This window comes from Pantherophis guttatus, chromosome 2, assembly GCF_059756535.1.
Source record: "Pantherophis guttatus breed Tessera chromosome 2, ASM5975653v1, whole genome shotgun sequence".
NCBI lineage: Eukaryota > Metazoa > Chordata > Lepidosauria > Squamata > Colubridae > Pantherophis > Pantherophis guttatus.
In genome coordinates this window covers 110,386,618-110,399,574 of record NC_142064.1, presented here as the reverse complement: position 1 = coordinate 110,399,574, position 12,957 = coordinate 110,386,618, and the positions used below count along the sequence as shown (strand labels likewise).

Below are 12,957 nucleotides of genomic sequence, written 5' to 3'. Positions count from 1 at the left end.
TTTGTGCATTGAATTTCACAAAATGCTTCATTTTTAAGTTTATAGTTGGCCGTCTCAAGCATTTTGAAAGTGTGAATGGGGATTTTTTGATGTGCCAATTAAAACAATTGAATAAGGGGAATTATGATATAATTTTTATTTTTATTTATTTTTATTTATTTTATTTTTGGATTTATATACCGCCCTACTCCCAAAGGACTCAGGGCGGTGAATAGACAAAAAATCAAACACACATAATACAAAATTTAAAAAACAATATAAAAACACATTAAATATTTGGCCCAAACAAATTAAAACACCCCTATTATTTTAAAACAAATTTAAAATTAACAATGAAAAGGAAGTTAGGCCAGGCCAGCCTGTTGAAATAAAAAGGTCTTGAGGGCTTGGTGGAAAGTGCGTAAGTCCGGGATCCTCCGTATCTCCGGGGGGAGCTCGTTCCAAATGGCAGGTGCCTCCACAGAGAAGGCTCTCTCCCTGGGGGCCGCCAGTCCACATTGTTTGACCGATGGCACCCTGAGAAGCCCCTCTCTATGGGAGCGTACTGGCCGGTGAGAGGCTACTGGTGGCAGAAGGCGGTCTCGTAAGTACCCAGGTCCTAAGCCATGGAGCACTCTAAAGGTGGTAACCAAGACCTTGAAGCGCATCCGGAAGACCACCGGGAGCCAGTGCAGCTCGCGCAAGAGAGGTGTTACATAGGAACGCCATGTCACTCCCATAACCACCCGCGCGGCCGCATTCTGGACCAGTTGGAGCCTCCGGGTGCTCCTCAAGGGGAGCCCCATGTAGAGAGCATTACAGTAGTCCAGGCAGGTTGTGACAAGGGCATGAGTGACCGTGCGTAAGGAGTCCCGATCCAGAAAGGGACGCAACTGGCGAATCAGGCGAACCCGATAGAAAGTCCTCCCAGCCACAGCCGTCAAATGCTCTTCTAAAGACAGACATGAATCCAGGAGGACACCCAAGTTGCGAGCCCTCTCCGTGGGGGCCAACGACTTGCCCCCAATAGTCAGTGATGGCACCAACTGACTATATCGGGACGCCGGAAACCACAGCCACTCAGTCTTGGATGGGTTGAGCCTGAGTCTGTTTTTCCTCATTTTAATAAGGAAGAGCATTTTACAATGTTACTAGCAGCAAAAGTATATAGTTACCTTCAGGAAAATACTGAAGGGAATAATATATCCACTCTCAAGATGGAATTCTTTTGTAATTCTTTGGAAATAATGTCATAACCTATGAGTATAATAATTAAAAGCTGAGAGTATTTAAGTCAGTTCTAAAGATGACTTTAATTTATTTTTATTTTTTAATTTCCCTCTCATTTAAATGAGCTTGCTCTTGGCTTTAATAGACACCCCACCCCACCCTTCTATGTGGAAAGGTTTTGGAAAAACCTCTTAAGGTCCAAAGCTGATTTAAGACAAAACAACATTTTTCAGATGAAGTTCTTAGTCTTTGCTGATTTTCTTTTCAGTGCTGAATCTGACTCTGATTGATCTTCCGGGTATAACTAAAGTGCCAGTGGGTGACCAACCCCAGGATATAGAATACCAGATCAAAGATATGATTTTACAGTTTATTAGCAGAGAGAGCAGCTTGATTCTTGCTGTGACTCCAGCCAATATGGATTTGGCCAACTCTGACGCGCTCAAACTGGCTAAAGAAGTTGACCCACAAGGTAAATTATGTTTTTATATTTGCTTGGATGTAGTAGATATATACATGTATACAGTGGTGGGATTCAATATTTTTAACAACCGGTTCTGTGGGCGTGGCTTAGTTGGGGGTGTGTGGCTTGGTGGTCATGTGACTGTGTGGGCGTGGCTAGCTGGTCATGTGACCGGGTGGGCGTGGCTATGTGCATAGGGACTACTCAGAGGGCTGAAAAAAGTCATTTCTGACTGGTCCTCGCACTTATGACCATACTCACATTTATGCCCATTGCGGCATTCTTAACAACTGTGTCAGTCATTTCACCACTACTTCTCTTCACCATGGTGACAAGATAGGGCGTAAAACATAAAATGTGAGGACAGTCGTAAGTTCAAGGACTGGTCAAAAGTGCGAGGACCGGTCAAAAATAACTTTTTCAGCCTTCTGACTAGTCCATATGCACATAGGGACTATTCAGAGGGCTAAAAAAGTCATTTCTGACTGATCCTCAAATTTTTGACCGGTCCTCACACTTATGACCTTCCTCACATTTATGCCCGTTGCGGCATTCTTAACAACTGTGTCAGTCATTTCACCACTACTTGTCTTCACCACAGTGACAAGATAGGGCGCAAAACATAAAATGTGAGTACAGTCGTAAGTGCGAGGACTGGTCAAAAGTGCGAGGACCGGTCAAAAATAACTTTTTCAGCCCTCTGAGTAATCCATAATGCACAAAAGAATACAGCAATAGAGAGGGATGAAGGAAGGAGAAGAGAGATGGAAGAAAGAAGGAGAGACAGGGAAGGAAGAGAAGGGAGGAAGGGAAGGGAAATTAGAGTAAGAGTGAGGGTAAGAGAGGGAGGAAGAGAGGAGGAGAAGAAGAGTGGGGGGAAGAGAAAGTAAGAAGGAAAGAAAAGAGAGAGGTGGTAGGTTTGAGGAGAAAGATTGCTGTACAGTAAAAAAGATGAAATGGAAGAAAGGCAACCCCAAACAAATATTAAGATATTAAGATAAAGAATGAATTGTTAAACTTTAAAGAATAAAAGAGAATAAATATGAATAAATAGCAGTAATTAAAACACACATACAAACATACAATGTATTTTCTTTGAACAGAGTATTTGGCCAGTTCACAAATTTAAACAGTGTTTAGTCATTTCAATTAAATTTACAATTTCTATATTTCCTTTTTGCCATATTTATTCCTTATCTATTTTTTAAAAAAAAACAATATTACCCTTCATCCTCATTTCTAATCTTAATCAAATTCAATTTTTCCCTTCTATTCTATATTATACCCCTTCTCATTGTCATCTATTTTTATATCCATCCTCACATTGGTTAATTATGTAATATTACAGTTGTTTAATATAAATTCAACATTTTAATATAAATCAATTAGTTATATAACTATCTTTTTTGTATATTAATCAATATGAACATGAATATTCCAATTATTTCCATGCAATCCAATTTCTTACAAATCAATTAATTATATTTACCAATAATAATAAACCAAATAATTTCCCCCATATATTCCTCCAAATCACAATTTAACCATTTCTGCTTTCAACACAATATACAATTAATAGTATCTCATTTATTACAATTCCCTATTTAAATAGAGCTTTTTTTCTTTTGTGTTTTAAAATCTTGAACTCTCTTCTTTTTCCCTAAAGAGGAACTACCTCTTTAGGGAAAACTACCTTTCCACTAAAGGTAGTTTGCACCTACCTTTTTTGGTGAGGAAAAAGAAAAGAAATCTGCCTGCCTAATTTTCCAAGTTGCAGCAACAGTAAAGCAGGCTTTTACTTTCAGTTTCGTTTTTCAGCATAGATAGGGGAAAAAAAATCTGCACTCTTTGCAAGCAAGCAGCAGAGCCCTGAGCAAAACAGCTGAGAGCAAATCAGCTGAGAGTCGGGAGGCCGATAGAATCAAGGGGCTAATTAGCCTATGCTGAAGCTCCGCGGGCCAATAAAATTATAAAAAACCACCGAACCGTTCGTTAAATTGCTGGCTCGCCCGCCCCTCGCCCACCACTATTTATTGGCAATAAATAGTGGTGCGGAGGGGCGGGGCAAGGGGCGGGGTGAGCCAGCAATTTAACAAAGGGTTTGACCAAACCCCCTAGAATCGGCAGAATCCCACCACTGCATATATATATACATGGAATGTTGTGTGTAGGAACATAGACGAGGAGCCATACTTCCAAGAGCATTGTTTATTTAAGATAAGGACTCAGTATAAACCAACATGCACTTTCTGCTGGCAGCCCCTTTTAAAGGAAAACTGTCAGCCTTTAAACAATAACTTAAAAATATGTCCCGCACTTGCATGGCAGAAGGAAAAGCTTCTGCTCAAGCGTGGACATAACAACAGACTTGTGTGAAATTCCCAAATAGCAAATTATGATGATTTTTCCAGGTAGAATGCACCAAACTGCTGTTTTATAGTTGCAATAGTTGTTGATTAGATCTCAGTGTCTTAAAAGAAATCTTCTAGTATTATTATTTATTTAAATTTATTGGCTGGCCAACTCCAGGGGACTCTGGGCAGGAAACAAAACTAGAGAAAATATAAAAACAGGTACAAATATTAAATCAATATGCTGACTCTGTAAACCACTTATAGAGGGGCTGTAAAGCACAATGAAGTGGTATATAAGTCTAACTGCTATTGTTATTATTTTGCAAAGAAAAATTATCCTGAGAAAATTATTTTAGAACTTGCTAAATGGTTGACAATTTGATTATAATTCTTTTTTCTTTCTCAGGCCTAAGAACAATTGGCGTAATAACCAAGTTAGACCTGATGGATGAAGGCACTGATGCCAGAGATATCTTGGAGAATAAATTGTTGCCTCTGCGGAGAGGTAGAAAACCATTCAGAATTATAGTTGATCAGTATTTCTTTCAGTGAATCATGTCTTGGGTTTTTGGTTAAATTCATAGGCAAAACAAGGAAGGAAGACTCTGGGCTAATTATGGGCTGAAGAAGATATGGCAGAAGATAGGGAATGGGCTATACCCATGATGGCGAACCTAAGGCATATGTGTGGTGTGGCACCCAGGGCCCTCTCTGCTAGCACACGCGCCGTCTCCCCAGGTCAGATCTCCATGGCATTTCTTTCGTGAGCTTCTGTTTCCCTGCAAACGACGAAACAGAAACTCACGAAAGAAAAAGATCTTACCTCTTGCTGTGCTACCGGTGTTGGGATGCCCTGCCTCCTGTCAGGCAGCTGGTCTTTGGGTCTCTGCTGCGCATGCACACGTTTGTGCGCATGTCTGCGCATGCGCACATTTACACATGTCTGTGCACATGTCTGCGTATGTGTGCATTTGCACACATGCACCTTTCAGTTTGGGCATACACACGCACGCATTTTGGGCACTCGGTGTCTAAAAGGTTCGCCATCACTGGGCTATACTCTGGGAATGCTCAGTGCCTTAAACTGGTTCTGCATTCCAGCCAATGGTCTCTTCCCCAATGCCAAGTCGTCAGAACCTCAGAGACCTGACTTTCAAATGCTGCTGAATGCATCCTTTATTCTTGTCTCTAATCTCTCTTTAGGGAAGGTTGTTGAGAAGATGGTTATTGAAAGAAGTGGAATAGCTGGACTACTTTCAGTTGGTTTGCAGGCCTGAATTATGGGACTGAAACAGTATTGATTGCATTTGTGGCTAAGCTCAGGTGGGAGTGGGGTGGGAGTGGTGCATTCATCCATGCTCTCCTTGATCTCTTGGCATCTTTCAATATTGTTGATCAAGACATCTTTCTGGACTGGGGAATAGGAGTGGGAGGCATAGTTCTGCATTGATTCTCTTCCTCTAAGGCCAGTTCCAGTCAGTGTTGATTGTGGGTGGGGAGAATCTAGCTTATGATCCCTTCTTGATTGAGTTCCTCAGGGATTTTCATTTCTAACTGCCCCACCCCCCCAATTCAATTTGTGTCAAGCCTATGCTTAATTAAATACATTTTACTAATTCTGAAATGAATGCTATCCACCATCTTAAATAATTTAAACCGTAACGTCAAATCTTTCAATAAAATATCAACATTTGCAGTATTGTCCCTCCCCCCCCCCTTCTAACCCTCTTTCATGATTGGAAGGAGAGATAAGATTCAAGCTTCCTTCTGAGATGCTTTTAAGTCTTTGATGATAGAGTTGTAGCTGTTCTTTGGAGCATCATTTGTCTCTAAATTGTTATCAGGAAGGTATAATTGACAGGTCTTAAAAGTTGTTCTATCATGTGCTTGCTCCTGGCACATTTCATACATTTGGTTAACATACATATGCTTCAGTTCTTTGTAATAGTGAGTCACCAACCAACATTAGGATCAAGACTACATTAGATGAAAATAGAATAACATAACAGAAAAAAGTATTACTTCTATCTTTTCTAAAGTGAGATAATCTTAAATTAAGAACCTTTTTCTTTCCAGATAAAATAATGATTCTACCTTTTTGTCATCTAGGTGATTTCTGGCCCTCTAAATTTGAAAAACTAATACAGAGAGGCAGCATCTTCTTACCCTGGACATGTTTTGGCCTTAGGAATAGGAAGCATCTGATACTATAGGTTGCTTGTAACCTCCTCTGGAAGCTACATACACCTATTTAGAATAGTTATTTAGAAACCAAGAAATGGTTCAGCAGAAAGGGCTTTAATATAGATCATATTAATAGTTGATATATAAAAGAAATATGCAGGTCAGATTAGTCTTGGGCATTTCAGCAAAAATTGGTAAATCGGTTTGGTCGTCATGGTTATGATTTCATACTATTCCTTTGGATAGCCATTAATTTGACAAGCTTTATCTGGCAGTAGATAATTAGTAGAGGATTAGGTGATTATTCATTTCACAAACTAAGATTATGATTATCCATTTAATCCAATTGAGAATCATTTTTCTGCATCTAGAATAAAATGCAAAATAAGCACATTCTTGTGGTCTTATAGTCAGATACTGTATTCTAGTTTTCTATATAATTCTGGATTCCTTTTTCCTATATTAAAGATGATCTTTTGAGATCAGTGGTATGATGACATTATTGATGAGCAGATTGCTCAGGGTAAGATCCTATTCTGGATCCAGAGTGTTTCATGCAAAGAAAAAAATAACAGTATATTCAGAGTTTTAAAAAATGATTTCTGGATTTCAGTGATAGAAGTATATTCCCTCTGTTGTCAGTATAAGAGTATAATCTTATGTTTACCTGACTTTGTGAAGTTGTTGCACTGTCTCATTTTACCCTACTCAAAATTTCTTCTTAGGCCTACACATTTTAAAACAGAACTTAACATATGGAGTTGTCCCTTGTAGGCTACATTGGAGTTGTGAACCGGAGCCAGAAGGATATTGATGGTAAAAAGGATATCAGAGCAGCATTGGCAGCTGAGCGCAAGTTCTTCCTTTCTCATCCTGCTTATAGACACATGGCTGATCGCATGGGAACTCCCCATTTGCAGAAGGTCCTGAACCAGGTAAGCTGTTCCTAAAGCAGTTTATTCATTTTTCTTGGCTCATTCTTAATTTTTACCAACAGCTGAACATCATTAACAGTTTCTTTTACCCTTTCTAATGGTGTATATTATTGGAGAAGATGTCTCTCTTATTTTAAACCCAGTTGTGGTTTTTTTCCCTCTCTCTTAATATCCATAAATCAATTAGCTATGCTTCAGTTTAGAGCTAATTTAGATATTGCAAAGAAACAAGGATATCTTGGTTTATATTGTAGTTAGCTCAGGTCTCTATACCAGGCATAAACAATTCTCCAGGAGTATTAATAATGAATAAATATGAATGCATTTCTACTGAATGTGAACAAACCTTGTTGAAGCCATAGATCTGCAGGTGACATTACATAAGACAGAAGGATTCTGGTCTTTCTTAATTTACAATAATGAGAACAAAGTAGAGCTTTCTTGGGGAGAGAATGGAGTATAAAGATTTTTGATTACTAGAAATACCTTCTGATTATTATCTTTTCCCAACTTTTAGGACAGGTTGTCTATCAGATCAGTACTCTTCTTTGAGAGCAAAATAGACTGACAAGTACTTAAGGAAATAGTGCATGACTCAGCCACACTGGCCTCAAAGAGAGGATGGCTTATTTTAGTAGTAAGAAACTATAATAATATTAATATAAACTTATTGGTGCTTCATATCTTCTCTTCAGCAATTGACAAACCATATCCGGGACACCTTGCCATCCCTGCGTAGCAAACTGCAGAGTCAGCTGCTGTCACTTGAAAAGGAGGTGGAGGAATATAAGAATTTTCGTCCTGATGATCCTACGCGGAAAACCAAAGCTTTGCTGCAGTAGGTCAACTCTATACTAAACTCTGGTTCTCATTTACAGAATACAGAATAACAGAATAGGAAGCCCTGGAGGTCTTCTAGTCCAACCCCTGCTTAAGCAGGAGAATCTGTACTATTTCAGACAATTGGCTGTTCAGTCTCTTCTTAAAAAACTCCAGTGATGGAGCACCCACAACTTCTGAAGCAAAGCCATTCCACTGATTGATTGTTCTAACTGTCAGGAAATTTCTCCTTATTTCTAGGTTGGATCTCCTTGATTAGTTTCCATTCGTTGCTTCTTGCCCTGCCTTCAAGTGCTTTGGAAAATAGATTGATCCCCTCTTCTTTGTGGCAGCCCACTAGATATTGGAAGACTATTATCATGTGACCGCTAGTTCTTCTTTTTCCTTAGACTAGATGTACCCAAGTCCCCTAATCATTGTTGTTCCACTCTGCACTCTCTGCACTAGAGTCTTTTTTATATCGTGGCAACCAAACTGGATGCAATATTTCAAGTGTGGTCTTGCCAGGACATTATAAAGTGGTATAACACTTCATACGATATTGATTCTTTGTTAATACAGTTAAGGACTGAGTTGGCTTTTTTTCGTGGCTGCAGCATATTGCTGGCTCATGTTTAAGTAGTTGTTTATTAGGACTCCTAGATCCCTTTCACAGTTACTGCTCTTGAGCCAGAACTACTTAGTCTGTATTGTTTTTAATTGCCTAGGTGTAAAACCTTACTTTTCTTACCGTTGAATTTAATTTTGTTGGATAGGGCCCAGTGTTCAAGTCTGCCAGGATATTTCTGGGCCTTGAGCTATCTTGGAGTGTTGTCTGCAAATTTGATCAGTTCCCTTTCTATCCCCTCATCTAAATTATTTATGAATTAGACATTGAAGAGTACTGGGCCTTCTCTTATCAATTGTTGTCTAGTTAAATATAATAAATACATTCTCCAAAGTTGATTTATCTTCCCAAAACCGTCCAGATGAAATTGTTTTCCAGTTAAATAATTCAGTTCCCCAATCTCCTTTAATCTTCCTAGGGGAAACCAATTTATCATTTATCTACTCAGTCAGTTTTCTACTGTTGGTAAAGGAATGTAGGCCTGAACTTGGGGAAAGCATGTGCAATCCACTCAGGCAGTTCTAAGTTTGTAAGGTACACATTTCTTTCAGTGCCACTTTCAAATCAAATTCCTTTTGTGAATCTGGTTTATCTATAGTTACTTACATCTGAATATTTTTGCAACCATTATTATTTTGTCAAACTTTTAAAAAAAGTTTTCAACTTGGGTTTGTATATTATCAAATGGGTTTTTTTTCAAATGCCAGCCATCTTTCCATGTCTGTAATCTGATACATTGTTGCTCTCATGTAATTTAGCAATGAAACATAAGAGATCTCTTCAGAGACAGGGAACAAAAAACATTAAAGTAATATTCTTAAAAGTGAGAAAATAAACAGAGAAACAGGGAGGGTATTTTTGAATATTTTGATCCAAGATGAAAAAAAATAGAAAAATAATCTCCAAACTTTTTACAAGTTAATAAAATGCAAAATTTCTGTAGTGAAAGTCCAATATAAATGTAAATCAAATGTCAGCAGTTTCACTACACAGAAACATGCTGTGACTTCCTTATGGAGAAGCAAGACTTATTCAAATCAGCCAAATAGATCTAAGGGAAAAGACACCCCCCCCCCAGCAGGGTGTTAAAATAAATCAGCATTCAACCAGCCAGTTAACTTTTAGATATAAAAAGCAAAGCAAAACAGAAACTTCAAAAAGTGTAGTTAAAGCCCAAGAACTTGGTGGAGAGGAAAACCCTATCCCACATTTGGTAGTCCTTTGGAACTCCCTCCAGAAGTGGGAGGTGAACTGAACCCCCCTGTCCGAAATTATTCATTCCGGAACACCATGTAACCTATACACATGTTGAATGAACAGTTTAGCCAACATTTTTGCTGAGGGAATCTTGGGATATGGTACAAAGTGCACCTGTTTGGAGAACAAGTCCGTAATCACCCAAATGACTGTATTTCCACTACTTTGGGGTAACTCAACAATAAAGTCCATGGATCTCCTTTCAAAGAGCTCCAGGTCTGGCAACATTCTGGAGTAACTCAGGCGGATTCCCAGGTGGCCTCTTTGCCGAAGCACATACGGGGCAGCTAGCAACATATGCCTCTATGTCCTTCTTTAGTGAGGGTCATCAGAATTGTCATTTAACTAAATGTAATGTCTTTATGAACCCAAAATTGTAGGCTTACAAGGCGGCATTGTAAGCCACCTTGAGTCTTCGGAGAAATGTGGCATACAAGTTAAACAAACAAACAAACAAACAAACAAATAAATAAATAAATAAAATGTCCAGCTACTTTTGCATCATGGGATTGTTGTAACACTGCCCTGCTCAGGCTGGCAGGAACGTACAACTTGGCCCCCATCCATGCGAGACTATCACGAAGAGTGCACTCATTGGACTGGGATATGAACCACTCATCAGTTTTTAGCACTTCCTTTAACTGCTTGTGTAAATCAGTGGATAGGTTCAGGTCTCCTTTCGCCTGGGCTCTAGTGACGACAGGGGTAGCCAGCTGCTTCAAAGGGATAACCAGGCGGATTACTTCCGGCCATGAGCTATTGTATTGAGGCAATCTCGAGAGAGCATCTGCCATAAAGTTCTTTCCCCAGAGAGGTAGCACAGAAAGAAATTAAAGCAATTAAAATGTTGTGCCCAACGGACTTGTTTGGATAACAACTTCCAAGGCGTTTTTAGGGCTTCTAAGTTTTTATAGTCTGTCCACACCTCAAAAGGATGTTTCGCCCCTTCAAGGAAGTACCTCCAAGTTAACAGGGCCCAGCAGACGGCAAAAGCCTCCTTCCAAATTGCCCATCTCCTTTCGGTCTCAGATAATTTCCGGGAGGTGTAGGCGCAGGGTTGTAAAGTTCCATCAGCATTGGCTTGGAGTAGCACTGCCCCCATGCCCTCATTTGAGTAACTATCCCCTGTTCGGTAATCCAAATAGTCAATCTTACTCTGATGGAACTCGCACTTTGACAATTTAGCATACAGCTCGGCCACTCTGAGTTTTTTCAGGACTGACCACACTAGTTTCACGTGTACATCCATGGTCTCCGTGTAGATAAGAAGGTCATCTAGGTAGACCCCTTGTAAAGATGCTCATGTAGTATCTCATTAATCAATTGCATGAACACGGCCAGAGGGCCCTGTAGTCTGAAGGGGAGCCCCCTAAACTGGAAACATCCCAGGGCTCAATTGAAGGCAGTTTTCCATTTGTCCCCTTCAAACTCTGTAGTAAGCCTCTCTCAAGTCCAGCTTGAAAATCTTTCCCTTGGCCAGGTGAGCTAACATGTCTTTCATAAGGGGCAGTGGATAAACATTCTCTATGCAAATGGCATTAAGATTTTTGTAGTCCATACATAGGTGAAGAGAGTCATCCTTTTTCTACCGAAACAACACCGAGGCAGCCACTCAAGCTGGTTGGATGAAGCCCCATTTTAAGTTTTTAACAATAAAGTTCTGCAGCTCCTCTAGCTCACTAGGGGTCATGGAGTAGATCTTTGGCTTAGGGAGCTTCACCACTGGGAGGATCTCTATGCTGCAGTCTGTGGGGCAATGGGGTGGGAGCACATCTGAGGCCCTCTCGTTGAAAGCCTCCCTGAGGTCCCAATATTCCTTAGGGATTTTTTTCTCTCCAGCAATGGGTTTACTCGCCACCACTGCCAACTCCTTCATGGCTTTGGCCATGCAGAAAGGTTTTCCCCCTTCTTTTCCCTGCTGGATGGAGCGGATGCGTAACCAGCCCTTCCTCCAATTCACTTGCAGGTTCCATTTTCAGAGCCAGGGCAGTCCAAGCAAAAGGGGTCTTTCCATACCAGGAGCTACTATAAAACTCAAATTCTCTCGGTGGTCCCCCATCCACATCTCAACTAGTTTGATGACAAAGTGGGCTGCCTCCCCCCAGCTATTGACCCATCCAACTGGCAGAATGCAATGGGCACTTTTAGTCTCAGTCCCATTTTTTCCACCACCTCTGGGCTAATGGCACACCTAGTACATCTAGAATCTAAGAGGGCTGGCATCTTGCCCTGGGCACCGGATGAGGGTACCCTTAATTCTACTGGGATGGTCATGGGGCCCCCATGCTGACTTACCAGGGGGTCATCGTTGGTTTCGGTTTCACTGTCTCCTGCAGTGGTCGGAGCTCCTAACTCCCCCAGGCCTGGGGGAGTGAACTCAACGACTTCCACCCCCTTCAGGGCTGTCTCGCGGTTCTTTGCTCACGGCTTGTCGGCTTTCTTCCCTCCAGTAAGGGTTGGCTTGGAGCTGAGTTTGGAGAAACAATCAGCAGCCCGGTGCCCCTCTTTCCCACATCTGAAGCAGGCTGTGGACTTAGGCTGGGGGCTGCCCCCCCCTTTGGCAACTCTGGGGCCCTCTTTCTGGGAAGAGAGGGAAGGCTTATTCCAGGCGCAGCCCCCACAGTAGTGATCTCTGGCCAGGTCAATTTTCACATTGGCTGCCGGCACATACCAGCATTGCAGGTCTCTAGGGGCCCCTCGGGAGCAGCAATCCTTGTAGACATCCTCGTTCAGGCCATCCTTATAAAACATTCCATCAGGCCCTCCTGGGACCACCCCCTCATGTGGCATACCAGCTTGCAAAACTCCTGGGTGTATTCGGCCACCGATCTCCGCCCCTGATTTATAGACTTCATCCTGATTCTAGCCTTTCACTCAGCTAAGGGCTCCTCAAAGTGCACTTGGAGGGCCGTCATAAACTGGTCATAATTCCTCATCAGGGGAGAATCCTCATTGTGAAGGTCCACTAACCAGTCGGCTGCCATGGTGACACACCTCACGCGAACTGCTTCCGAAGTGAAATCCTTTCCATACTCTTCCATGTGATTCCACACTTGGGTTAGGAAGAATCCCAAAGCCTTGGGATCTCCTCCGTATTTTACTGCAAGC

General features: G+C 41.2%; 1 protein-coding gene across 18 annotated transcripts in view; it reads left to right on the top strand.

Moving 5' to 3' along the window:
• The window catches only part of DNM2 (dynamin 2), a 218,497-nt gene that overhangs the window by 72,409 nt on the left and 133,131 nt on the right, over nucleotides 1-12,957 (top strand). For all 18 annotated transcript variants that reach the window (XM_034437866.3, XM_034437865.3, XM_034437863.3 and 15 more), the window contains exons 4-7: nucleotides 1,478-1,681; nucleotides 4,433-4,531; nucleotides 6,985-7,145; nucleotides 7,841-7,983. In XM_034437866.3, the coding sequence (XP_034293757.1) occupies nucleotides 1,478-1,681; nucleotides 4,433-4,531; nucleotides 6,985-7,145; nucleotides 7,841-7,983 (607 nt within the window). The remainder of the gene's footprint in view (nucleotides 1-1,477; nucleotides 1,682-4,432; nucleotides 4,532-6,984; nucleotides 7,146-7,840; nucleotides 7,984-12,957) is intronic.